At 45.8% G+C, this 24,968-nt stretch overlaps 4 protein-coding genes across 6 annotated transcripts in view; 2 read left to right on the forward strand and 2 right to left on the reverse strand.

Annotated features, from left to right (window-relative positions):
• The first annotated feature begins 314 nt into the window (after positions 1-314).
• On the forward strand, positions 315-1,925 carry LOC105703436. The gene is made up of 2 exons (XM_012431836.1): positions 315-451; positions 724-1,925. The coding sequence occupies exons 1-2, from the start codon at positions 387-389 to the stop codon at positions 1,124-1,126; spliced, it is 468 nt and encodes a 155-aa protein (XP_012287259.1). The 5' UTR covers positions 315-386; the 3' UTR covers positions 1,127-1,925.
• LOC105703435 (tuftelin-interacting protein 11) lies at positions 1,378-5,671 on the reverse strand. 2 transcript variants are annotated; one of them, XM_012431835.2, is made up of 9 exons: positions 5,529-5,667; positions 5,274-5,399; positions 4,968-5,187; positions 4,609-4,789; positions 3,572-4,521; positions 3,276-3,472; positions 2,770-3,198; positions 2,488-2,642; positions 1,378-2,402 (listed from the first exon to the last, which is right to left on the reverse strand). In XM_012431835.2, exons 2-9 carry the CDS (start codon positions 5,395-5,397, stop codon positions 2,154-2,156), a joined length of 2,505 nt encoding a protein of 834 aa, XP_012287258.1. In that variant the 5' UTR covers positions 5,398-5,399; positions 5,529-5,667; the 3' UTR covers positions 1,378-2,153. The 2 variants fall into 2 exon arrangements, with proteins under 2 accessions (XP_012287258.1, XP_023288578.1); XM_023432810.1 differs by having other exon boundaries at positions 2,154-2,402; positions 5,662-5,671.
• A 1,265-nt stretch (positions 5,672-6,936) lies between these two features.
• Positions 6,937-9,245, forward strand: LOC105702669 (tetraspanin-4-like). Its single transcript, XM_023432288.1, has 6 exons — positions 6,937-7,176; positions 7,279-7,503; positions 7,859-8,029; positions 8,121-8,210; positions 8,310-8,429; positions 8,514-9,245. Exons 1-6 carry the CDS (start codon positions 6,937-6,939, stop codon positions 8,580-8,582), a joined length of 915 nt encoding a protein of 304 aa, XP_023288056.1. The 3' UTR covers positions 8,583-9,245.
• Positions 9,246-9,318: 73 nt separating this feature from the next.
• The window catches only part of LOC105703392 (teneurin-a), a 28,626-nt gene continuing 12,976 nt past the window's right edge, over positions 9,319-24,968 (reverse strand). For both annotated transcript variants that reach the window (XM_012431768.1, XM_012431760.1), the window contains 10 exons: positions 20,647-20,766; positions 19,817-20,001; positions 19,320-19,471; positions 18,550-19,208; positions 18,232-18,467; positions 17,078-18,168; positions 16,775-16,997; positions 14,688-16,675; positions 14,364-14,547; positions 9,319-14,291 (listed from right to left, as the gene is read on the reverse strand). In XM_012431768.1, the coding sequence (XP_012287191.1) occupies positions 13,330-14,291; positions 14,364-14,547; positions 14,688-16,675; positions 16,775-16,997; positions 17,078-18,168; positions 18,232-18,467; positions 18,550-19,208; positions 19,320-19,471; positions 19,817-20,001; positions 20,647-20,766 (5,800 nt within the window). In that variant the 3' untranslated portion in view covers positions 9,319-13,329. The remainder of the gene's footprint in view (positions 14,292-14,363; positions 14,548-14,687; positions 16,676-16,774; positions 16,998-17,077; positions 18,169-18,231; positions 18,468-18,549; positions 19,209-19,319; positions 19,472-19,816; positions 20,002-20,646; positions 20,767-24,968) is intronic.

The following is a 24,968-nucleotide window of genomic DNA, read 5'->3' on the forward strand; positions in this document are numbered from 1 at the left end:
CTTAGCTCTCCCCTAGGGCCTCCATATTTACATGGTAAACATTCAAAAAAATTCGACACACTTTCGAGAAAAATTCAGAAATGATTTACCCCCTTTCTTTCTCATCACCTTATCGGAAAATCCGTACCTTTGTGATTATTTAATGAGATTAGGACTTCTAATAATACGTTCCGCTCAGGAATACTATTCTTGATGGTAATTCCTTTTTATTTAACGGAGCGTTTTGCCATATGCGGCTCTTTTTTTTTTTTATTTAACAAAGGTGCGAGTGAAAAGGTTCAGTGCTTACGATACTGCATCCAAGATGGCCGACACGTCGCGTCCCTAGTACCTTCCAGTAGCTCTTTGGAGTGTTTTGTAATGAGTAAACGTTTGAGGTATTAATAATGGCGAGTGATTCCGAGAAAGCGGACGCAATGGAACAAACGAATAACGAGGACGGCGGCTGCGGGTATGTAATTAGTCACAATCAATTGTCATATTCAAATGACGCATGAGATTCTCCGGTTTAACCTCAAACTTCGACTGCTTATCGCGATGGTCCCTTACTTTCATATTTTTATTCTCCGCTGAGCTCGTAAATGTGATAATGTCATATTGAGAATTAGAGGTTATTGACAGTTCTGAATATCGCAATTCCCATTTCGTTTAAGGTTAGATCTGGAATGGGATACTCGATATTTATGAATTTGTTGGTTTCAGTTTTGTTTCTACTTGTTTTAGATGTCGATTGCAGTGCTTCGATCGAATAAGCGACGAGATGGTGATGAACTTTGTGCGAGACTTCAACGAGTTGAAGACAAAGGACGAGCAAGATATGTTTCTGCAAGGTCTTATAGAGCCGGACTCGATAAAGCAGCGAAAGCCTCGTAAGCCTATACCAAAGAAAAGGAATAGCAATTTTAAGTACTACGTTTACAATAACGATGTTCGGATACGCGTTTGTAAACGAGTGTTCATGTCCTTCCACGGTATTACCGACAAAAGAGTGAGACGTTTATGTACCTTGCTGCTCGCGGGAGAAATACCGACAGACAAAAGAGGTAGAGTCGGGAAGATACCAAAGGATTCAAATAATAAGCCGTGTCAACAGGTCATAGACTATCTCGAGGCATCCATTTTTTAACGCTATTGATAGTCACGCCTGGGAAATCGTACTGATTAATGTAATCCTTTGGGAGGATCTCTGGATCGTTCTTATTTATTTGTATACCGCTTTGTAGTTAATATTATATAAGACGACGATGGTAAAAACTAAATTTTATACAAAGCTGTATTTGAGAAATGGTTCAAGATGAGATCCCGATAACTTCGATGACGTGATAACTAAGAGGAAATTTCAAATCTAGCTCAAAGGGAATATATATAACGCGCATATATAAAGAGCTAATATATTTTATGATGATATAATAGAATGTCGTAAAAAGTTTGTACTTAGACGTATGTTTTGCTATGAAGTATATTATAAGCAAATGAAAGTGACCAGTTAGACTGACTTCTCGGAACTTATTTAAAGTTAATGACTTTTCGTTTTCCAATCTCGTTATTAATTCATTAGGGCCGAAAAAGATATCTATATTTTCTGTAATAATTGTAAACCGATTGTGTCGATTCCAGTTGAATCACACATAACGTTTCACAAGGCATAAAACTGAATCGTTCATAGAGTACACTTAGCAATGTAAGGTAGAAACATAAAGCCTTTAAACAAGAATAGACTGCTGTAAGTACAAAGAGCTTCTTCTTGCCAGAAACACCACAAAAAGTATATATTACAAAAAAGTAAAGCCTGCGTGCTATTTTAGAGATATTTTTTCTCTCTTCCGCTGGAGTAGTCCATATTTATTCTATATTATAACAGTATTCCTAACCTCTGTGTAAAGTTTGTACGTGAATCGATGAAAGATTAAAATTTTCCATCGATACTTCTGTCGTCAAGTTAATGTAACAAATTGGGGAAGTTAAAGAAAAATATCCCACGTAGGACTTACTTCTTTTCATTAAATATTAGGTACTATTTATGAATTATCAAATGCGCTTTTAACAAGGCGATCTTTAATATTTACACGAGATTGTAAAAAAAGTTCACAGAGTACGTGTTAATAGTACAGATAACACTGATATACATGTTGGTACTCAATTGACAGCGGTCTCTAAATATCAAACATGTCCAACAGAGCATTCAGATGTGTCGGCAGCCAAGTTGCTCCGTTATGACATACAAATATGACATTTCCATCAATGTAGGCTTGCACATTCCCAACTTTATAAACCTGTTTAGCTTCTCTGTACTTGTTGGGGATCGGCATGAAGAGAATGCCTCTCTCTTCGCACTTCTTCTGAACCAGATCCTTAAATCCTTGCGGGATCTGAGATGCAGTTCGCACTGCTTCGGCTAGTCTCTGTTAAATATTAAAAATGAATTGTTAAAAAATGGCTACAGAACTAACATTAGATTCAGTACTCATTTTTCTCACGATGACTTACTTCCATTCTTGGCTGAGACATGGAGACCTGTGATAAAGGTGTTTGTGATCTTTCTAAACTTGTCAAGTACGACACCTGTTCCATGGCTCCTGGTTGATGACCTTGGGGCATCGCTACGGCTCTGTTCATCATGTCCAAAGCTTTCTTGAAGTGCTCTGTAAAAATTATTCATAAATTATGTTAATATTCCTTGAACATATGAGAAATATGTAAATGTTCTGGAATTTTCATGCGATCTTTGTACCCAAGTGTTACGGAGACTTATGAATTCTCTGTAGATACCTTTAATGACGGGTTCCTCCAGGAGCTTGTCGTTCAGCATCCCCTTCCAGCCCATGTACCAATTCGTGACTTGATCGTAATTAGGCGAGTGATTCAACCATAGTGCCAAGACTTGCAGCCACTTCGGGAAGAAGAATTTATCCAGCAATCCAGTCATCGTGTGAGGAGGTAATAATTCCCTCCACTCGTAAACCCAGTTCCACTGGTCAAGATGCTGTTGGTGAGGATTTATAACGAACTCTGACAGCGCCACTTGGAGCTTGGGCAATATATTTTTCACAAGGAACGCCTCCATGTCTCCTTTGTGGAATACTTGGGCCCACGGTTGAAGCATCAACCTGGCTGACCGATCCGATGGGTGCCATCCTCCCAGTGCCGATCCAAGTTTCCTCCGGATGATTGGGTAAATAGAAGTGTCAAGACGATTACCTATGAGACAACGGTGTCCTAGAGTTAGTTCTAAAATATGCAACGTAGGGTACATTTAATATATAAATATAACCTACGTATTAGTGGCAGCCAGGGATGAATCCAGGTGTGAATGGGCACCGTATCGGTGAGGGGATTCCATTCTTCTACCTCCAGCGTCAGCTTTGGAAGAATCAGAAGATCCAGGATGTTTTCCAGAATCCATCCTGGAAGCAGCGGTATCCACTGTTCGATCAGTTCGATCAAGGGTTCGGGTTGTCTGCAGGACCAGTGCCTGGAACGTACAATTAATGGAGTTTCAGGTACGGACATTTTTTTTATTATATAGTAGGTTACTCTCTTGGACGTAATACTATTGAGAAAGCGTACTCACTGTATGGCTCCCCTAATCGAAGGCATCCATGCGTTCCAGACAAGATGATCGTATGGATGCATCCCTCTCTGAAGAGTCCCTCTTCCAGCCTCCAAAATTCCTTTCCACTCTTTGAATAATTCCATGGGCTGCTTCGATTGCATCAAAGGGTTCCACGTAGTCAAGTATTCCTTCACTTTAGGACTAACCAAACTAGTGGCTAGTTCTCCCAATTCGTACACCTTGTACTCTTCGTAATACCTGTCCTGCAAATTCTTGAAAGCCTCCGCAGTCTCGTACAATGACAGCTCGTTGGTTTGGTCCATTAGTCTATCGACAACTGCTAATACATTTTCCAGAGTTCCTATCAACTGACCATGATGGTCGACGATCTTTGTCAGGTTCTTCTTCTCGGCCTCCAGTGCGACCATTCTGTCGGTCAAGTGTCGAGTTCTTCTGTCGTTTTGGATGATGTCCTGTTCACACATGTCTACCAGTAGATTGAGGTTATGCTGCAATTCTGGCAGAGAGAAATTCATTTTGGCTTTCTTGTCAGTGGGTAAGATAGTATCATCAGGTCTTTGTTGGCCACTTGCGATAGCATGGTAGCCGCTGAGCACTCTTTGCTCTGGACCAGTCATGTCGATTACTTTAACCTTCGTCATGTCGCTATTAAGAGGAACTTGTCTATTCGGTCGCAGCTTCCCATCCTCCAGCACTTGGTCGACACTTCTGTAAACGTATTTCACTTTCTTCTTGTTCGATGCAGAATCTGTCTTCCGCCACTGAGATTGCTTCATCTTAAATTCTTTTCCCTCATCTTCGTCGTCTTTCTTTCTGTCGACGATCTTTGGAGTCTTCTCCGGACCGTAGGCTCCTATCGCACCCCTGCCTTTTCTGAGTCGAGCTTCCACGGGAGCACTTATACCCTGGAGCTGTTTACCTAGACCTTTCCCAGGCTCGTAGCCCATCTAGAATATTCATGGTTTATTAGAATTTGAAGTTACTCGTTCAGGACAGGGTCTAATAATCGACAGATAGTTTATAATAATTCCTACCTGAAGCAAAAGCTTTGCGCCAATACCTTTCGTGTGCACCTCCCAGCTGCCGACTCCGCTTTTTATTAACGATGGGTTAATCGATGTTTTTTTCTTCCGCAAGCCCGCGATGTCGCTTCCTAGACTCAAGGAAAACGATGGTTTCGATTGTTTGCTGCTGGAGCTTTCAGGTTCGGAGTCACTGCAAATAATTGAATGTAAGTATTAGATGTGATCCAAGACGAGCTCGAAAGTATTCCTATGAAAGTTATCCTATTTTAAATTAACTTCACATTATTATTTAATCGTAAACATAAAAATTAATCATTTTCTTAATTATAGCCACATAATAATTACAAGAATGGATCGAAATGTATTACCTGGAACTATTTGGTACGTAGTCCGCGTCTTCTCTTCTAGGTCTACCGATTTTTTCTTCTTCCTCTTCTTCCTTATTTTTCTCATCTTCTGGTTTTCCTGCTTGCTGTATCCCACCGGCAACAAAATTTACTGGCGCTGTGTAATTTTTAGGCACTTTGCTGGACATCTTGAAGGACGGTCTCATTGGCACTTCTTCGTCGCTGTCGTCCGCCCAGATACCTTAATAAAAAAATCAGGTAAATCAAGTATGAAATAAATATTTGGGGAAAAAATCATGCATTATTGTTTATTGCATGATAGTTAACCCAGCATCTGCTGTTTCTTTGTAAGTTTCCTGCGAGGGCGGTTGATATTGAATTCATTGTCCAGGTCGTAATCCGTTATCTCGAATCTCTCCATCTCGTCGTCCGACATTTTTAACCGAGTCATTCCTACAATTACAGTTCGTATATAAATATGAAACCTGCAGAACTGTTAACAATAAATGACATAAATGTTATTCCATCAGTGTTTGTGGTACTTGCAATAAAAAACACTGTTTCAAAGGTAAAGTCACTCACACGTATAACCTCCAGACAAAACGAACGAATTATTTATTAAACGCCGATAATATAAATTAAATAATGATATTCTCATTCAATTTCTCTTAGACTTTGTTAAATAAATATGCACGAGCCGTACAAACGATATTACCGTGATGTATGTCCATGGTATACACATTTATGAAGAGGGGAAACCTGAAATCATTTTCGTTACTCTACATAGTAAGTAGCGCCATCTGACTTTCATACTTCAACAATATCCATAATATTTCCATTCAAAGTGGTAATTATACTTTTAATCTCATTTCAGACATTATTAGAGGAAGGTCGCTTCCGGTGATGAATTCAAGGAATTTCCGGAGAGAAGCAGAGGGAATCCTTGCCTTTTTTTTTACATCGAACTCCCAGGACATGGCCGGATACTCTTCGAGATCTCAGGCTGAAGAAACGAGAGAAGAAGCTGACGTCAAGACTGCACAATTTGTTAATATTCTTTTAAACAAGCTCGAGAACTTATGTACTTGCGCTAATTGTAGTGAATAAACTGTAAAATAATTAGTGTAATAAAGGAAGTTATGGAATAATAATAATAATGAGTATGTTTAATTAGACAAGCATGTCTAGCGAACCGTCTAATTGCCTATTCCTGATCCTTGAAAATTACCAGAAACTCCGTGCCACCTCCTCGGTTATCCTATGTTCCTGTTAGAAATCGAAAATTTCAACCCCTGACATTTTTGCTCCGTGCCACCTCCTCGGTTGTCCTATGTTCCTGTTACAAATGGGAAATTTCAACCCTTAAAATTGTTGCCCGGGAGAAGGTCCGTGCCACCTCCTCGGTTATCCTATGTTCCTGTTACAAATGGAANGATTTCTAACAGGATCATAGGACAACCGAGGAGGTGGCACGGAGCAAAAATTTTAGGGGTTGAGATTTTCGATTTCTAACAGGAACATAGGACAACCGAGGAGGTGGCATGGAGTTTCTCCCAATTAGGACTAAGCATAGAGGGTTTGTTAGACATGTTCGTCTAATTAAACATACTCATTGTAATTACTCCATAACTCGCTTTATTACACTAATGAGATTGTACAGTTCATTATACAAGCAGCGCAAGTACCAGGGAATTCCTTGGAATCATCCCTGGGTGGCGAAATCTGAATTTATTTCTACTAACACCGCGATACGCTAAAGTTCTCCAATAGATCCCTGAGTTGGGCCGCCCTTGGTGTCAAGTCCCTTAGCCTTCTGCATTCGCCACAGAGGGCAGCATCTCCGTCCTTGGCCGCCATTAGATTCCTTTTTGTTAGGCGGCAATTTTGACAGGACCGACATAATGCTCGCCCGACTCAAATCCCCGTCACTGACCGCAGATCCCTCTAGGTAAATCAGACGTGACGGCATGTTAATTAACTAAGTGTATTCATGTTTCTGCAGAAATATATCTTGCGCGGAATTATGAGACGCGGGGACAGTTCCAACGACGACGACACGGACACTGACACCGGAGATGGAAACGTTTCGGACAGCGAAGAGTCCGCTGTCGCGGACAAGAAGTCCCAATTTCTTGGATTGCCGATCTATAAATTGTCCTACAGAAGGCTGCCCAAGAAGTGCCTCAAGTTTTCCTTCCTCTCCCTCAATGGCGCCATTTTCGTGAGTCCTGTAGACCTCGATCGCTTCCAACGTCTGGGGAACCCATTTCTGGATAAGGGCACTTGGCAGCGTTTCGCGCCGTTTACATATACTCCTCCACCTCTCTACTAGTTCCTTCTTCTCGCTTTTATAATAATTAATTTGTATTTCCAGCTCGCCGGGATTACGGCCGTTGTTATCTCCATCTGGATGCTGGCCGACAGTAAATTAATGTCCAGGCTTATCGGACAGAGGCTCTTTGTTACGGTCTTGCTGTTGGTGGGGATCTTCTCATCAGCAGTTGCTTTCGTGGGCATCGTGGCGTTTGTTAAGAGGAGGAAAAAGTTCCTTATTATTGTACTTAGTATTTATATTCACGTTTATTTACCCGCGGACGATTTTCTCATGATGGGGCAAGATGGCGCGAAGGTGATGCCTCTTCGAAGGGGAGACCGGGAATTCCAGTTCCCTTGGGAAAAGGTTTTATATTTTGGGTCGTGCCTACTTTATGACATACCTGGTTATGTGTATCTTCATGTACATCTTTATGAACTTCCTCTTCTCCCCGTGATCCCTTTTAGGAGGTTGGCTCCCAACACCCAACATGTAATTGATGTGTTGCTCCATGACAAAATATGTTTGGCACTGGCACCCAACACCCCACATGTAATCGATGTGTTGCTCCATGACAAAATATGTTTTCCTTCCCCAGTACATATTCTGTCACTCGGTGTCCCTCTGCGTGATATTTATATGCGCGGTAATGAGCTTCTCCTTCTTCGAGAAGATCACGAAGAAGGTCCGAGAAGACATGACCAGCTCCATCGTGAACTACCACCTGTTGGACTGGGTCACCGAAGCTTGGGACAACACTCAGAAATACGTGAGTACATGCCATTGCGCTCAAAATTCATGACATAAAAACTACTGCCAGACACCTGGATCAGAAAACATCATACGTGTGTACATCCCAGTTGCAGTGCTGTGGGATCAAATCGTACAAAGACTGGGCTGAGTACCGGATGGCGATCCCACAAAGTTGTTGTGCGGCGTCCCTGGAGCAGGTAACATACCCTGGAAAATTCCTTCCAGTTGAGTAAATTCTTCAGCGATATGAAGCGTAAGTTAACAAGATTATTAACATCCTCACCATAAACCTTCAGTGCCTGAACATGACAGAAGAAGTGGCGTACAAGTCTGGGTGCCTGAAAGGTGCGGTGTTGTTGTTGAAGTCCCACATCCACACGGTCGCGGTGTCCGTGCTGTTCCTGTCGATAGGACTGGTAAGAATGGCTGTAAGATGCCTCCATTTTCCCTTAGGATGGCTTTAAAAAGGTTTCCCTAGAAAACCACAACTGGTCTTTCAGGCGGCGGGTCTATTTTTCGCTTTTGGGGTGCGGAAAAGATTCAAGCTTTACCGGTCGACGGCTGAGTGACTGTGTGGCCCCTCCAGGGAGACCGAAGACGTTGTAAAACGTTTATCCTTTTTTATTATCATATATAGATCATATATTTTCTGAAAACACTTAATATACTGTACTTAATGGTAATAATGTTTTAAGTTACTGGACATACGCCGGTTGGATCGTAATTCCCCATGCCGAGTGTGACCGCGGTCGTGTAGGAGTCTCGCTAGGGGAAAAGAAACGACCCTAAAGATTAGAGACTGGGTTGCGTTTCGCACCAAGTACACCCTCGTGTATGTCCTCTACTAGGATTCGTTCCTTTTCCTCGCAGCAAGGATCGACCGACCAGAGAGACGTTAGTATTGACATTTGACGATCTGCCAGGCTGATCGCGTTGCTCGGAATTCCACGGGTGTTGTGGTTGTTATCTCCAGGGTATCGTAATGAGTAAAGCTACTGGACAAACGTCTCCTGGTTCGTAATTCCCCATGCCAGGGTACCATGGTCGCTAAGGAGTCTTCCTAGGGGAAAAGAAACGACCCGAACTGGGATTAGGGACTCGGTTGCGTTTCGCACCAAGTACAACGACATTTGCATACCTATCTCCACTACGACTAGGTTTCTTTTCCTCGTAGGAAGATTCGACCAACCAGGAGACGTTAGTATTGACATAAGGAGTCTTCCTAGGGGAAAAGAAACGACCCGAACTGGGATTAGGGACTCGGTTGCGGTCCGCACCAAGTACAACGACATTTGCATACCTATCTCCACTACGACTAGGTTTCTTTTCCTCGTAGGAAGATTCGACCAACCAGGAGACGTTAGTATTGACATAAGGAGTCTTCCTAGGGGAAAAGAAACGACCCGAACTGGGATTAGGGACTCGGTTGCGTTTCGCACCAAGTACAAGGACATTTGCATACCTATCTCCACTACGACTAGGTTTCTTTTCCTCGTAGGAAGATTCGACCAACCAGGAGACTTTAGTATTGACATTTGACGATCTGCCAGGCCGATCGCGTTTGCTTTGGGTTCCGTGGGGTCTACGATGACTCTCTTCAGGGTGGCGCCTGGGGATGCGGGATTCCGGGGTCTCGTCTCGCCCAATGACTGACATATCATAGCAAACATCGTGACTATTTACAGTAAATACAGTCGAGTAGATCGTATAAATAAAAATATATCGTTATTAGGTTGTTTCAGGTTTACAGCGACACGTGACGGTAAACAATTAGACATCAGCGGCGAATTAGCGTCTACCTAGGTTACCTCGCGATCGAGTAGCCGGTGCAGCTGAGCCGTGCTCGGTCGTCCTGTCCCCCGTTTACGATCTTTACCTTGATTCCCATAGTATCTTAATTCGACGATAGACTAAACGTGGAATGCATCCCTTCTCCGTTTATTCCAAGGTGCGCCATCTTCTTTCGCGCCCTTCCTTCTCTCCTTGACCTTACCGCGCATTTCTTTCCCTTTCCTTCCTACCAAGTTTCCCCATTACTTCCAACACACCACACAACACATTTCCGGAGATTTACCGTGTACGAGAGGTTATGTCAACCCTATTTCTAATTCAGGTAATCCCGGGTGTAAAGAATGGTTTCAAACTCCGCAATATGAATATGGGGTCTATGAGGGAGGTCCTGACCCCCCGTGGTGTCAATTCTTTTTTCTAATTTATTTATAGACACTGCAAAATTTTATATATAAAAAATGTAATTTCATGGGCGTCCGCACCTTCCTTAGAGCCTCTATATTCACTTTGTGGAGTTTGAAACGATTCCGTGGATTCGACTCGGAGAAAAGCTTTATAAACGAAGCCTCTTAAGGTGACACGAAAGGGGCATTCTGTACATCTCGGAACGTGAAAGCATTTATACAACTTCTCTCCAAACGGGTGCGTAGAATAATCCGAAACTCTAACAGGTGATTAAGGAGGTTCTAACGAAGGTCTCCAGACTCCCGAAACTTCATTTCCCATAATAAATGTCGAGAATAGCCGTAAAGAAATTACCTCAGAATTTAAATCTAAAGGGCGCGAGGACCTCCATATTCAGATAGTGAATTTTAAAGCGATTCGGTACATTCAACTCGGTGAAAAGTTTCACAAAAGTGAGACGGCACTTTAGGGACGACTAGATGGACCAGTTAACCTCAAAGTACCATCCGAGGAAGAAAAGAGAGGAAAATACGAGAAGAGAGGAGAAGATGCGCGCGAGAGGATGCGCGGCGAAATCCCGGACGTCTCCGTAGCGAGCCGACGACCGGCAGAGCGCGCGACGGTCGCGCCTCGGCGGCCATCTTGGACCGCAGTTTCGTTAAATACCGTTGAGTCAAAAATACATTACGAAGCTTGCCTATCCTCTATTTATACATTGAATAGTAATACCACCCGGCCGCGGCAGGATGTCTGGGTACCAGGAGATGCTGCTCCTGCGACCGGGCACCAAGCCGAATGCAAATCGTGGCGTGAAACGTTTCGGCGACGGACGAGGAGGGGAGCCATTTGCGTCGGGAGAGGCTTTGGCCCAGATAATACACAGACGGGTCGCGCCAGAGTCCAGGGACGAATGGCGACTTTGGTCCTTTGTCCCTGGCACTCGGCGAAGCGTAAATACCTCGGTGGGATCCTTATATGCGCGTACATGCACGTATACCGACAACGACGAGTTCGGGGGAGAGGGCCGTGCGATTTGAGGTTAGCCACGTGGAGTCACTTGAATACGAAGGCATCGTTAATTCCAGCTCCTTCGTCTCCGTTAATGGACCTTTGCTGGATAGGGACCACGGTGTCGTGGGTTCTTCTAGAGTCAAGGTTGTGTGGTGTCTTTGAGTGGTTACTCGGTCAGTGGGTAGTTCCAGTTGTTTGGGTTTAAAGGCGTCGGTAATGCGAGGCTGTACTCCAGTTCATGCCTTTTTGGCTCTGGATTTTTTCCTGGGTCGTGGGAGTCTTTTTAGGGCCTCGGACACACAGGAACCGCACGGCGCGCTCTCGGGACGTGGACGCTAGCCCTAGGGTACGATACATCCATGTTAAAAATACGGTTAGTCTCACTAAGCTGCCGGTACGCTTCGGCCCGCCGTCGACATTGCACCAGATCCCCCACCACACTCGCATCAAGCACCGCTATGATACATCTCGCCGAGTCTCCCGCCCTAACACTTAAACGTAGTGACCAAGTTAAGATAGCTCGTGTGTGCGAGGCGGCGGCGCAGCGACCGCTCGTAGGAATCTGCGGGGTCCCGCGAATCTGCGACGAGAACCGAAACCAGCCAGTGGTCGGTCCATTCGTTCCTGGGAGCTCGAGGTGTGTGGAGGAACCCTGATGATCGTCTTCACCATCGCGCCGACATGGGTTGTGTGTTTCAACCTAAAGGCCTCCATAGGAACCTCATCATCGTTCGAGGTCTCTGGAGGCACCCAGGTTGAACGCTGATGATCGTCTTCACCATCGCGCCGACATGGGTTGTGTTATTCAACCTAAAGGCCTCCATAGGAACCTCATCATCGGTCGAGGTCTCTGGAGGCACCCAGGTCGAACGCTGATGATCATCAGCTTCATTAATATGCCGACGTGGGTTGTGTGTTTCAACCTGAAGGCCTCCATAGGAACCTCATCATCGTTCGAGGTCTGTGGAGGCACCCAGGTCGAACGCTGATGATCATCAGTTTCATTAACATGCCGACGTGGGTTGTGTGTTTCAACCTGAAGGCCTCCATAGAAACCCCATCATCGTTCGAGGTTTCTGGAGGCACCCAGGTCGAACGCTGATGATCATCAGCTTCATTAACATGCCGACGTGGGTTGTGTGTTCCAACCTGAAGGCCTCCATAGAAACCTCATCATCGTTCGAGGTCTCTGGAGGCACCCAGGTCGAATGCTGATGATCATCAGCTCCATCATCACCTCTTCGACATCCAATCGAATCGTTCCTCCATCTATCACGTCGAGCTCCCTCGTGGTGGCGGTGCGGGTACGAGTCGCGACCTTCTTCTCCTCTTTATCTTACTAGTTTCTACGTGACAACCTAAAGCTATGTATTGACTAGGTTCTCTCGTTTGACCCACCTCGATAACGAATGGCCAGGAGTGCTCGGTTCCGCCACCCTGACGGCCCCAGGGGTCGCTAAACTTCCGGAGACGTTCATCCAAAATGCACTTTTGGAATGTTTCCGGGCTATCCTGATCACGGATGACGAAGAACTCGACTAGTCCGGACGAACGTCTCTAGATCGTCACCGTCAGGGCAGGTCATGGTGAAATCTCGCGGCACCTCGCTCTGCTTTCTTGTTTAACTCGACGCACTTTATCGAGTGCATCCCGTCTATACAATCCCGCGTCCTTGAAGCCCACTTCTTGCATGTTGTAGAAAAAAGTCCCGGTTGCCGAAGAGCGAGATGTCGCGAGTCCAGAGTCCTCCTCTAGATCAGTCTCGTTAGCTCGTGGACATCATCGCGGACCACGCATATTCTAAGTCTTACCACTATACCCTATTTACGGTAATATAACATTAGTGTTTGGCATCTTTGAAATACACAAATAGACTTTGGTATAAAACTTTTGATAGTGTTCAATGTGTTTGTGTGTGTAAATAGAGTGCTGCGTTAACCGCGGCTTAACTTCTCTCCGCACATTCGCACCGTCGCATTCTCTCGTTGTCTCTGTCTCTCCCTCGCTCGCGCTCAGTGCGTGTATATGTAAATCTTTTTATATCGCGCCTAATCTCGTACAGAGCTAGCCGATCGTGAAGATCGTTCTCGCGGACGGTCCTGGCCCGAGTTAGCAAAATCTGTCCAACCACCAGAGCTTGCAGGCCGGAGCTTCTCTCCTCCTGCGCCTCTTCTTGTTGGCCGGATCCGCGAACTTCTTAACAAACCTAATATTGTACGGATCCTCCGCCAGCTCCGGGTAGACTTGTGCGTCGTGGATGTACTCGCCCTCGTAGTTGGAGGCAGAGCCAGCCTTCAGGATCTCGTCCTGCTCCACGACCATCCACTCGATGGTCGTCAGGACGTTCGTCTTCAGGGCCTCCTTCTCCCGGTGCCAGGCCTTGCGGATGGCGACACTTTTCGCGTGGTGCAACAGCCTCTGTTTCTCCTTCTCGGCCGTGGTTCCATACCGCAGGTTCACCACAGCACTCGGGGTGTGGATCTTGGCGTCTATGAGGGAGCTGCTACCACTGCCGTTCTCGCTCTCGTGGAAGGTTGTGTTCACCTGGCCTCCTAGGCGCTTCAGCTGGTTCCGGTCCTCGCTGGCTCGCCAGGTTTCCTCCTTCACGAAGTAGAAGGCGTCCTGCTGGGCGTTGTGCACCACGAACGTGAACGGCAGGAAGTAAGACTGGTTGAACACCGACGTGAAGACGTCCTTGTAGATGGTGTTGGCGGAGGACACGCTGGACACCACTGCCTGGCCGCCGGCTGTGCGAGATACTAGGATCCCCTTTCCAAAGGGTGGGTCCGAGGCGGCTCCTAGACGAACTGGGATCAGGTCCCGGGTGTCCTTCTTCAGGGCTGACCTAGGTGGAGCCGACAATCCTGCTGCGTCGCCGGAATGCCTTTGTGCGATGTGCGCTAGGAACCCTGACTGCACCCCTAGGTGGCGGGTTCGGTTCTTGGTGCTGAAGGTCGCCGCACCAGGACCTAGGGGAGGTGGGGCTTGGATGCCTGGCAGCTCGTCTGGGAAGAGCTGGGGCGCCAGGCTCTTCAGGTCGTACCCCAGGTGCGACAGCCAGGATACGTGGTCTGGAATGGGAAGGACGTGGCTTGAGGTGCTCTCTGTTGATTCTGGATCCAGACCATGATCTGTTGACTTACCTGTTGGCTGCGTCCGGTACTCCGTCTGCCTGACATCTATGGGGTCGTTCCCATTGAACCTGTACAGATGCAAATGTGTTGGCGACTCCAGTCGGTCCAACACGTTCTCCCAAAGCGGGGACATCCATTGGCCAATCAGGGGATCGTAAACCTTTCCGTTAGGCATGTGCACCAGTGACGTCACCTGGAACGAAGCGTTGGATTTCACCTTTTCGGTTTATGGGTCAAAGTTGATGTCACGATCAAATGTTGATTTCATGGCCAATACTTGGCAGCTTATACGGAAAATCATTGGTCAAAAGGTGTCGCATAAAAAAATGTTACCTGGTCCAGGAGACCACCGCAGAAGTCCACGGGAAGGTATAGGTAAGGATTCGAGTCGTAGACGATGTGTCCGTAAGGGGATCGCATGATTTCTCTGATGCCTTCGCCATACTGGTTGAAGATCATGATCGGCGTCCCGCATTGATCGGTAGCTATGTAGTATTTATGTCTGTACACTTGTGCGTAAATGAGGAATCCTCTATCGTCATACACCAGCGACATCAGCTTCCCGTCTCGGGGACTGTAGATCTGGCTGACCTCGTGTGGTTTCTGCTGGTTGTTGTAGAAGAACTGGGTGATGTTCCCGTAGTTGTCCTTCCTGGTAGCGAGTCGATCTAGGTGGTCATAGTAGTAGCGCACGTCGAAGCGTCCTCTCTTCGTGGCTCGAATCAGAAGGCCCTTGGCGTTGTAGTTGAACCTCTCCTCTCTAGCGTTCTGAACAACCAAGCCCCTGTTGTCGTACTTGTACAAGCCCTCGCCGAACTTGACGATCCTGTCCATGGCGTTGTACTCCATGGGGATGGTGTTCCCCCTGTAGGTCAACGACAACATGTTCCCGTTGTCGTCGTACTTGAAGCCCCAAGGCTCCTGCGCCTCCACCCCAGTCAGCTGACCATCGCAGTCCCAAGTGTAGTTCTTAACGTTCGTGTAAGTGTTCACCCCGACGTTCCTGGTGTACGTCCTCGTCTGATTGATGCGTCCCTGGGAGTCATGGCCAAACTCCATGCGGAAGACCTCCAGTCGATGGATGGTCACCGTCACCTGGATCTCCAGGAACCGACCGTCGGTGATCCTGGAGAATATGGCGGTACCATCGAACACGGTGGTTTCGTTCGGCTGGGGCTTCGTCACCTTGAACTGCCCGATCTGCTCCAAGGTCCCCGTTTTGGAGTTGTAGGCCAACACATGAGGAGGAAGAGTCTGACCTCCTATCCTGCCCTGAGCAGCCACGACCCTGAAATTCGAGTCATAGTCGAAGGTGAACTTGGCGTTGCTGAGACTGGTCTTGGCTCCAAAGTCGATCCGCTCCTCCACGAGAAGACCAGCATTGTACTGGTAATCCCACTTGTACTCCACATCCCTTTCCGTGTGTATGACTTCCGATGGCAGTCCGTTGTCCATGTACCTGATCTCGCTCTTTCCATCTCCATGGACCACCTCGGCGATCTGGCCTGATGTGTGGTACCTGTACACTATCCGGGCACCATCGCCAGGGAACACCGTCTGAAGAAGGTGACCATCGTGACTGTAGTGCTGAAGGTAGGCTTTGGAACTCCCGGGAGGGGTGTAGGTGATCCTTAAAAAACCCAGGGAGGCCTGGCAGGAGAAGGAATGTTTCGTTCCAGAAGGCAGGATGATGTGTCGCAGGCCTCCATCGTCGTCGTACTGCAACGAGAAGTGCCGGTCGCTGGCCAAGGTGATCTTCGACAGCATGTTGAAGTCGTTGTAGATGTACCGTTCGGTGCCATCTTGGGTGCTGATCTCGGATAGCTGGCCATGGCGGTCGTAGCTGTACTCTTCGCTCGATGGACCCCATTTCCAGCTCTTCAGGCGATTGAAGCTGTCGTAGCTGATGCTCAGGTTGTGACCGTGCTCGTGGGGGTGCCAGTTTAGCGGCAGTCCCGCCAGGTCGAAGGTCACCGTCAGAAGCGGAATCCTTGCCTTGTCGTAGAAGGTCTCGCGACTGAAGGCTTGCTCGAACTCCATCCCTATCACCCTGGTGTCGTTCACCCAGATCTCCCGGTTCAGCGTCTGCTGGAAGTGGCTCACGTCCCCGACGAGGCTGTACACCGTGGACATTGAATTCGTGAGTTCTCCTAGAGTCATCACCTGGTAACTCCACATCGGCAACATTTCAGCTTCCACTGGCAAGGATGCTTCCAGCAACGGATGCTTCGCAGTGGCCGCCGTCAGCATCCTGCCCCCTCCAGGAAGGAACATTTCCAAACTGCTGTTGGTGAATGCCGTGGCTTTTTTAACCTTGGTGCCTGGAACAAGACATTAAAAAATCACGGGACTTCGTTATACAAGCGAGGAGAAACATGTAAATCTTATTTATTTTCTTTCAACAAAATGCCGGCACCTACCGTCAGTGATCGTAAGTGTTTTCGACTTCTCGCTCTTCATCGTGTATCCGATGAATCGTTGCTTGTCCCCTTTGGCTAGAGCTTGAAGAGGCGCCGATATTCTCACCGACAGTCCCTCCTCGTCGGACAAGCTGGAAGTCAACTTTATTGTCTCTCCGGTTGGTAAGATGACATCCGTCACGCGTCCTAGACCGTCGTAATTATATATACAGGTTTCGCCGCCCTGGAAGTCAGATAGCATCATTAATCCCACTCCAAGACACCCGTCCATCAATTATTCAATTAATCCACATCTGCACTTACTTGCGATCGACTCGTGAGCAGTCCAGTCGAGCTATCGTAGTCCAAAGTGAGAATGGACCTCCCTCTTTCCGACAGTCTCACCAGGAACCCCACGCCGGAGATCTTCAGCTCCGACTTATGGTCCTGAGTATTTTCAATGGAGCTGACAACATTACTATAGTCCCTCAGGAAGCGAATCTTGTTCCCAGCGCTGTCGGTGACCGAGGACAACTTCCCAAAGCTGATGTTCTTGCTGTACAGGAAGGCGTATCTGGTCTTGCCCGAGGTGAGGTCCTTCGTAGCAACGTGCTGGCCATAGCGATTGAAGACGTAGACCTCCTTGGACGGCGGAAACGGGATGTGAAACTCCCCAGTCTCGTCATGGTTAGGAAGATAAGGTTGCAGGGCCAAGATATGAAGACTGCCTTGATCAGCCACATGCAACACCCCATCAGGCGACACCGTAAGTGCAGATATGGTGGTGAATTTGGCATTGGACGACAGCAACGTCTCAGCACTGCTGGCATCATCGGTACAGGTGCAGAAATCCGGATCCTTAGTGCTGGGAGTCGTGCTGTTGCACTCGCACTGACCCCGCAGCCTCTCTTGCTGCTGGCCAGCGTAGTAGGACATCTTCCCGGAGGAATCCACGATTCTGATGGAATTAACTCGGTGAGAGTCGCTATCCGCAATGTACAGGTCTCCGGTTGGGCTAAACCCAACCGCCAGGACGGAACCCAACACTTCGTCCGGCTTCTTTGCGTTGCTGGCCATCGTTGCGTTCATTTTGGACATGTCGCCGGTGTTGGCGTTGCTGGTGCAGTGCAGCGGGGTCCCCGCCACGACGCGCACCTTCAGGTCGCTGGTCAGCTTCAGAACGAGCCTATCGTCGATGAAATGTAGGGATCCATCCAGGGGACTCAGAGCTAGACCAGTCGGCCATTGGAGCTGGGCTAGGTGAGCAGGAACCGCACCCACGCAAGGTGCTGGTGACCAGTGGTTGTGGTGCCCATGATGACCAACTAACGTATGGATCATCCCCGAGGAATCCACCGCTCTGATGTTGGTGCCATCAGCGATGTACATCGTCTTGTCGGCGGCGATGGCGATTCCTGCGAACGGTGATGTTTCCCGGTGTTGGGCTGGGATTATGGATGACAATTCCGGGTACATACCTTTTGGGTGAGCTAGTTTCGCCCTAATAGCTGGGCCTTCGTCTCCGCAGTGCCCTTCGTCCCCGGGGATGCATCGCTCCCCACTTCCAACCACTGGCTCGATGTTGATGCTGGGGTCTGGAACTTGGTCCAGGGAGAGAGTCTTCAGAATCTGATGCTTCTCGGGGTCGCTGATGTACAAGTGCCCATCGGCTGGGGAGACGCATAGGTAGTACTGGTAGGAAACTTGGGTCGCACTGGAAATTTCAATTCGGGGCATGTTTTAGGCGTCTCTAGTCTAACCTAGGACCGTCTGTACAACACTGGTGCAGTACTTGCCTGAGGATCAGCACGGTGTAGATGTTCCCTTCGGGGGTGATCCTACGGACGAGGTTGAAGTCCCCTACGTAGATGCTCCCATCCGATCCGCTGGTCAGCGCAATTGGCGTCAACAATTTAGCGTCCTTTGCCAAGCCGTCGCAGTTCTGGCAGATTAGGTTCCTCTGCATCCCGGTGCCCATCACCACCTTCACTGTTCTTGGGTACTGTTTGAAGTGCAACGTGGAGCCGTCCCCCTTTTGCAGGATTCCCTCGTGGAAGTTGTAATGGTGGTGGATGTCCAGGCCCCAGCCTCCGATCTCGGAGATGTCCACGTCGAATCCTTGCATCGTCGCTGTTTGGGTCTCCCAGATGATGGATGGGCACGTGGAGTGCTGGTACCCGATGGAGATCCTCGCCTGGGCGACGCCGTACACCTTCTGCTTGTACACGTTTCGCTTGTTCCAGGCGAAGGTGTGCGTCAGGTTGGGATCCGCCTCGTAGGTTTTCGTGTTAACCGATCCTTCGATCTCCACGTAAACGTGAACGTGGGTCAAGGACTTGGGTATGGTTGTTCCTGTTAACTGCATCCTGACTGTGGACAGGTAACCTGGGGCTTGGCTGCTTTGGTACATTAGGTGGACATTTGATCCCGGGATAGGGATGCTCTCCTGGACGATCTGCAAGGCAAGGTTTCCTTTTCTTCAGCCACGTTCGAGGGTGGAGAACAATCATCCCGGGATGATCAACTTAGGAGTTTCGTCTTAATGAATTAATTTATAAAAATTCACCTGACTTTCCGCAAACACCAGACTCTTTCCAGGCAGCCCTCCAATTTTCTCCGGCATCCATGTTCCAACTATGATCGGACGAAGAGTTTCATGGTCGTGTTCCAGACAGGGTCCATGTTCTCCGAACAACCCCATGGACAGACTTGGGAAGCCTGGTGAAACAATCGAAAACATCCATAAAGAGACCGGAACCAGATCGCTTTAAGGGGATGCAAAAGTGTCATTCCTAAAACTTCTCTCAAACTGAGAGTACCGAATCGATTCAAACATCACAACCTGAACATGGAGGCTCGTGACGCCATCATGAAATTTCATTTTTTATTAAACCATAAGGTAGTATATAAACATATTTTCCAGAGGAAATGAAATTTCATGGGTGTCAGGACCTTCCTTAGGGTCTTAGCATTTAAATTGTAAAGTTTGCAACGATTCGGTAAATTAAATCCCGAATCTGGTTAATGGCAGGATTAGGCGCAAGTAAAACCTGGAATACTTACCCGCGGCTGGACTCGGTAATCTATGCGATTTATATGTTTCCCCCTCTTCGCTGATAGTCATTACGATGGGGGGTAAAACTACTATTTGATTCCACGGCACGAATACCGTCCTCGTGAGAGGGTTGAAAGGGTTACGTTGGAATTGAAGCGTGATCGCTCCACCCCCGTTGACCAGGACGTCGAACCTGATTGAAAAGTGCTTATCAGCCTTTATCAACACTTTCACCCTTCTCAACACCTCTACGAATACACATTAAAAGCCCCGTTAAGCAATGATTCATTACAAATTATGCATCGAGACTCCCGTGTACAATGGCGGATATGAATGCCTCCCTTACAGATACGGCATCGCCTATGCAGGATGGGAGGGCATTGAAGTCTCCCAGTGTACATATATTAATTTCGCACCGCACTTGTAGATGCACTTAAGGCGGTATTAAAAGCGCCAAAGAGGTTTATGAAACTTTTCGATTAATTGAAATTTCTCTAAGCGAATGTGGAGACTCTAATGAACGTTTTGACATTAATTAAATTCCAATTTTTCAACAATTTTTGTATAGATATTTAAGAAAAGAAAATTTCATAAGCCTTCCTTATAGCCTTCGTATTTATATTGTAAAGTTTCATATTATATGATACACTCGGTGCGGAGAGAAAAGTTTCATAAACATTGGATGTTAATGTTTGCCGTCAAATTAATTATCTTGGTACAACAACTTGCAGGGCATTTAGGATGCTTAACAGTGGGTTTCTAAGTCTTTTAATAAATTTTTGTTAGTGTTACAGAATGATGATTGTTCGTTGTTCATTTTTTTAGAGTTCATACTCACCAGCCATCGGATCTTGTCAGGGTAAACCCGAATCGGCCGTTTTTGTCGACGGAAACTCTGATGCCGACAATTCCAAGTCCTTGCTCCGTAACTACTTGACCTCGCATCACCGCAACTCGGCTGTTACAAAGCATTTCATATCATTCGAGAACGAAGATCATGAACAATTCGAAAGACCGTTCAAATAGTGAAGCCGATAATCAGGATCAATACCATTGTCGGGAAACAAGCAATGATTTCTCTCCACATCTAATTGCAGAAATCACGCAATTTATGAACTAATTATGAAACAATGGCGGAGATACATATCTTCGCTCCGTATAATTATTTAATAATTTAAGGGCCTCTTCAAGGCGAATCATGAACCCTGAGAAAGGCACCGGATGCAATGAAATTTAATTGTCAATTAAAGGAACAATAATTCCACTCAAATGAACTGGATGAAATTTCTCTCTTCGGAATAATGACAATTCATTACAGCCAAGTGGTTATTCTTTAAATTATGAAATATATTTCTTTGGATAGTGGCAAGATTAATTATTGTATGAAAACATTTCATCGACAATGGCCGTTTAAATTGACCGATGGAATTAATCAGCTTCAGTAATGAATCGGTGATATTCTAAAACTCGGAATTCCCCGTCGATCCACTCGGACTTTATTAATATTTAATATTTAACATCAAGATAAAGACTCTTATCCTCGCCGGGGAAAGAATTAAAATAGTAAATAATTCCTTCCCTCAAATTTAAATAATAAAATCGTAGTCAAAGAGTCCTTCCCTCGAAATGTCTTATTTAAAAGTTTGCAATATTTCATATTTATTATCTTTTCCATAACTGATTTTCATTCCGACTGCATCTACGGGGAAAGAGAAGAACTGAGCAAGTGTGAACTCGGGAGAGATAGAAATTGAAATGTAGAGAGAAAGCAAGAGTAAGAGTGAGAAAGAAAGAGTCGGAGGGATAAAAAGAGTATCAGAGGGAGTGAGAAGAATGACTTTTTTTTTGCCATTAAACAATACTCGACCCGAGGCAAGGTATTGAAATAAAACTCGTGCACGTACGCAGCGTGTACCTGTAACTCTGCCCGGATTACGTTTTGCACTTTTTCTCTTCCTTCCTTTTTGTTCCACGTGCATTACGGCACCAGCTTTTACAGCTATTACCAGTTTTGCATTTTTATTTCGACATCAAACCCGGTGCAACATTTACAATTCGCCTTTGAAAGCCGGAAAAGTCTGCGTATCGAGTTTTCCGATTTTCCTGCTCGAAGCAAAGAAATGTTTGTTTAATACAAAGAATAATTATTTGACTGGAATGAATGCCGAAAAAAAAAAAAAATGTACTTCAGTCAAGTAATTATTCCTCGAAGGGGTTGTTATTAAAATTGGATATTTTCGGGTAATTACTCATTACAGGTACGCGCTGCACGATGCAGGCATGTATAGACGTAAGTAATGTAATAAATTTAGAAATGGATGCCTGTAATAAACTTGGAGTATTAAGCTGAACAATTGGTAAGCGATTATGTGTGTCGACGTAATGAGATAATGTATATACTGTGGCATTTCGTTGTAATTGCGTTTTTTAATTTTTTTTATTAACGGTTCATCGGAGGTTTATCGAAATTTTTCTGCAATTTCTTGCGAGCCATTTATTACCAATTACTCGCAATCGAGTCGACGGTAATTAAAGAATCCCTGGGATTTCATTCACGGCGCTTACGCCTCAGGTATCATGAGTAATGAATATTCATAACTTTTTGAATAATTTATCCAGAACGACTGCGTCCGTTGTAGTTGTTTCCTGTTTATTCTCCTCGCAAGCTGTTAAACGCGGCATAAAGTAAAAAGATTAAATAAAGGGGGTTAATGTTATTTTCGACATTGCCAGAAATATTCGGGATAACAATAGGAATGTTCATAATAATCCTGAAATTTCTTTCACCTTCTCGAAGCGGGACCTGCGAGTTAATGAAAGTTACGGCGACGTGAAAGGATACGACACTTGGTTCTGATCAACATTAAATAAAAAACATTGTCCTCCATAAATAATTTATCATTACCGTGAAAAACGGTCTTAGCATCTCCCCGATCACGTGTAAAAATATCAGAAGAATCGGTTCACCTATTAAAAAAAAAAAAAGGGAAAAGTGAACCCGCGCAACCGACCGTCGAAAAGTGCCTTTTACATCGCCTTAACGCGCATTTCATTTTCCTTTGTTTACTGCCAATTTCCCAGGCCCTTTAAAACGGAGTACCTGAAAAAGAAGGAAAAGCTGTCGAGCCCTCGTTGCAATTTTTTCCCGCCGTTAAATATATACATATCTTTTGTCCAAGGAGTTTCAGAACCAGCTAACTAGAAAGAGCGGAGAGGTTCGGCGGGCGGTCGTTTAAGAAATATAAGAAAAAAGCGGTTTAAAAAGCCCGACTAAGCCGTAATATGTCGTCGTTAGGTTGGGTTGTCTCTCTAGGATGTAATTTACAGGTGGTAATTCCTAAGTGTGAGGACCTCGCGCCTGTAAAACAGGATTAGATCGACCCTTCGTCCTTATGGTCTCCCGGCAAGATGGCGGCCATCTTCCTTTTATTCTTGGCCAGAGCTTTACGGCTGTCCGTTTATCGGCCAACGCCTTATGACTAGGGCATATGAAAATCGTATGCGATGGCCCTTGGCCCATTTATTGCTGAGCCGAGCTTTTTTCATTGTTTCCTTTATCGTCCAGGAAGCGGAAAAGTAACGACACTCACTACGACGAGCATTACTCTTCGATACGCCATTTTGTTGCGCGTCGTCTGGAAGAAAATAAATCTCGATGGAAAAATCCGGGGATTTCGGTGCTTTCTTCGATTCCCTGCCAAAGAGAAAAGTACTTTACACTTGGAAATGCTGATTCCTCGGGATTGTTTTAGTGTTTTATCATTGTTTTTCTTTTTATTTCAATTTTCCAGCGGGGTAAGGACATCCGCGCTTGGCCTTCTCCTGTTGAAAAAATAAGTATTATCGAGACTATTGGAAATACATTGACAAATCCTTTACTCATGATACCTGAAACATTGTCACGCTGTGCAAAAAGCTTCTATGCTTATGTTTCTGATCTATTGTTGTATATTTGCCAGTTTTATCAGAAATTGCGAACAGGAGGGTGTGGTTGCTTCCTGGAGGATCGCGGCCATTTCTCTGTCTCTTTTTTCTTTTCTTTCATTTTACAATACCTTTGGATGAATTATAAAATGAAATGGTGAATTCTGGGCTGGCATTTACTCGATTAATTCCCCAAGGAATGAAATCTTCTGATAAAAGATATCTTTAAGGGGATGCGAAAGTCGAATCCATGAAACTTTCCTCCTCTGGGGATTTATTTGAAAGAAAGTTCATTTAATCCCGCCATCCTCCAGGATCAAAAGAGGGTGTCTGCAGGCATTCCGTCCTCACTACGACAAATCTAGACCACGATAAAGAACGATAAACCAATCCTTAACGTACATCGAGAGATTGTAAGACGAACACCAACCTAGAAATCATGACAACTGAAAGAAGGTAGAAAATGAACATAAATGAACATAACCGGCCGAGTGGTGTTCCCGGCTCGGAAGACTGGTTGTTCATAATCAACAACGCGGTCGCAATTTCGCAAATCTCTAATTGAAATCACGTAAAAAAGTCACCTCGAGCCTGCCAAATTCCCTCCTAAACTTCGCCTTATCATGGATGACACCGGTTTCCGAAAATACCGACGATCGCTTTTAAATAAATAAAAAAAGAAAATAAAAAATGGAGACAACGCAACATGGATGGAATAAAGGGACGAGCGTAAATTAGCGATTTAAAAATCAGAAATTAACCTCGAGAAATAAGGGACAGGAATGGCAGCCATCTTTCGTTGCTGCCCTCACATACGGGATCTCCTATTTGTTAATAATTACCGCCGAACAATAATACTATCTTCGAAGTACACTGTTAAAATTATTCCTAAAATTCGTGTATCTTTAGTAAAATCATAAACTCGATGCCTTGAATATGAATTAAGGTGCATGTGTTAAGAATATCCAATTCGTAACATTATGTGAAAGTACGTAGGGAAATGGTATATAAAAAAGTGGCATAAAATGAGATCGTGTCGTAGCTTGCTCCCAGGGGCACAAAACTGGCGAGTGGCGATAACAGTTATCGTGGATTTAGTGTTAAGATCAGTTAAAAATTCCCGCAGGAATTGCAGAAAGCAAGATGGCCGCCGCAGGTCCCCTTCCTCGAGGGAGCGCTCCCTCCCTTTCTTCCAGCACCCCCGCAAAGGAAGAAGTCCTTTTTCGAGGTAATCGG

This window comes from Orussus abietinus, unplaced genomic scaffold (assembly GCF_000612105.2).
Source record: "Orussus abietinus isolate OABI.00-Male unplaced genomic scaffold, Oabi_2.0 scaffold50, whole genome shotgun sequence".
Taxonomy (NCBI): domain Eukaryota; kingdom Metazoa; phylum Arthropoda; class Insecta; order Hymenoptera; family Orussidae; genus Orussus; species Orussus abietinus.

Coding starts and splice junctions, on each gene's coding strand:
- LOC105703435 (XM_012431835.2), bottom strand. CDS start 5,397: ATGACTCGGTTAAAAATGTCGGACGACGAGATGGAGAGATTCGAGATA. Junction 3,199..3,275: donor TCCCTGGCTGCCACTAATAC/GTAGGTTATATT, acceptor GTTGTCTCATAG/GTAATCGTCTTGACACTTCT. Junction 2,643..2,769: donor GGAGGAACCCGTCATTAAAG/GTATCTACAGAG, acceptor TAATTTTTACAG/AGCACTTCAAGAAAGCTTTG.
- LOC105703436 (XM_012431836.1), top strand. CDS start 387: ATGGCGAGTGATTCCGAGAAAGCGGACGCAATGGAACAAACGAATAAC. Junction 452..723: donor AACGAGGACGGCGGCTGCGG/GTATGTAATTAG, acceptor TACTTGTTTTAG/ATGTCGATTGCAGTGCTTCG.
- LOC105702669 (XM_023432288.1), top strand. CDS start 6,937: ATGTTTCTGCAGAAATATATCTTGCGCGGAATTATGAGACGCGGGGAC. Junction 7,177..7,278: donor GCGCCATTTTCGTGAGTCCT/GTAGACCTCGAT, acceptor CCTCTCTACTAG/TTCCTTCTTCTCGCTTTTAT. Junction 8,211..8,309: donor GTGCGGCGTCCCTGGAGCAG/GTAACATACCCT, acceptor ATAAACCTTCAG/TGCCTGAACATGACAGAAGA.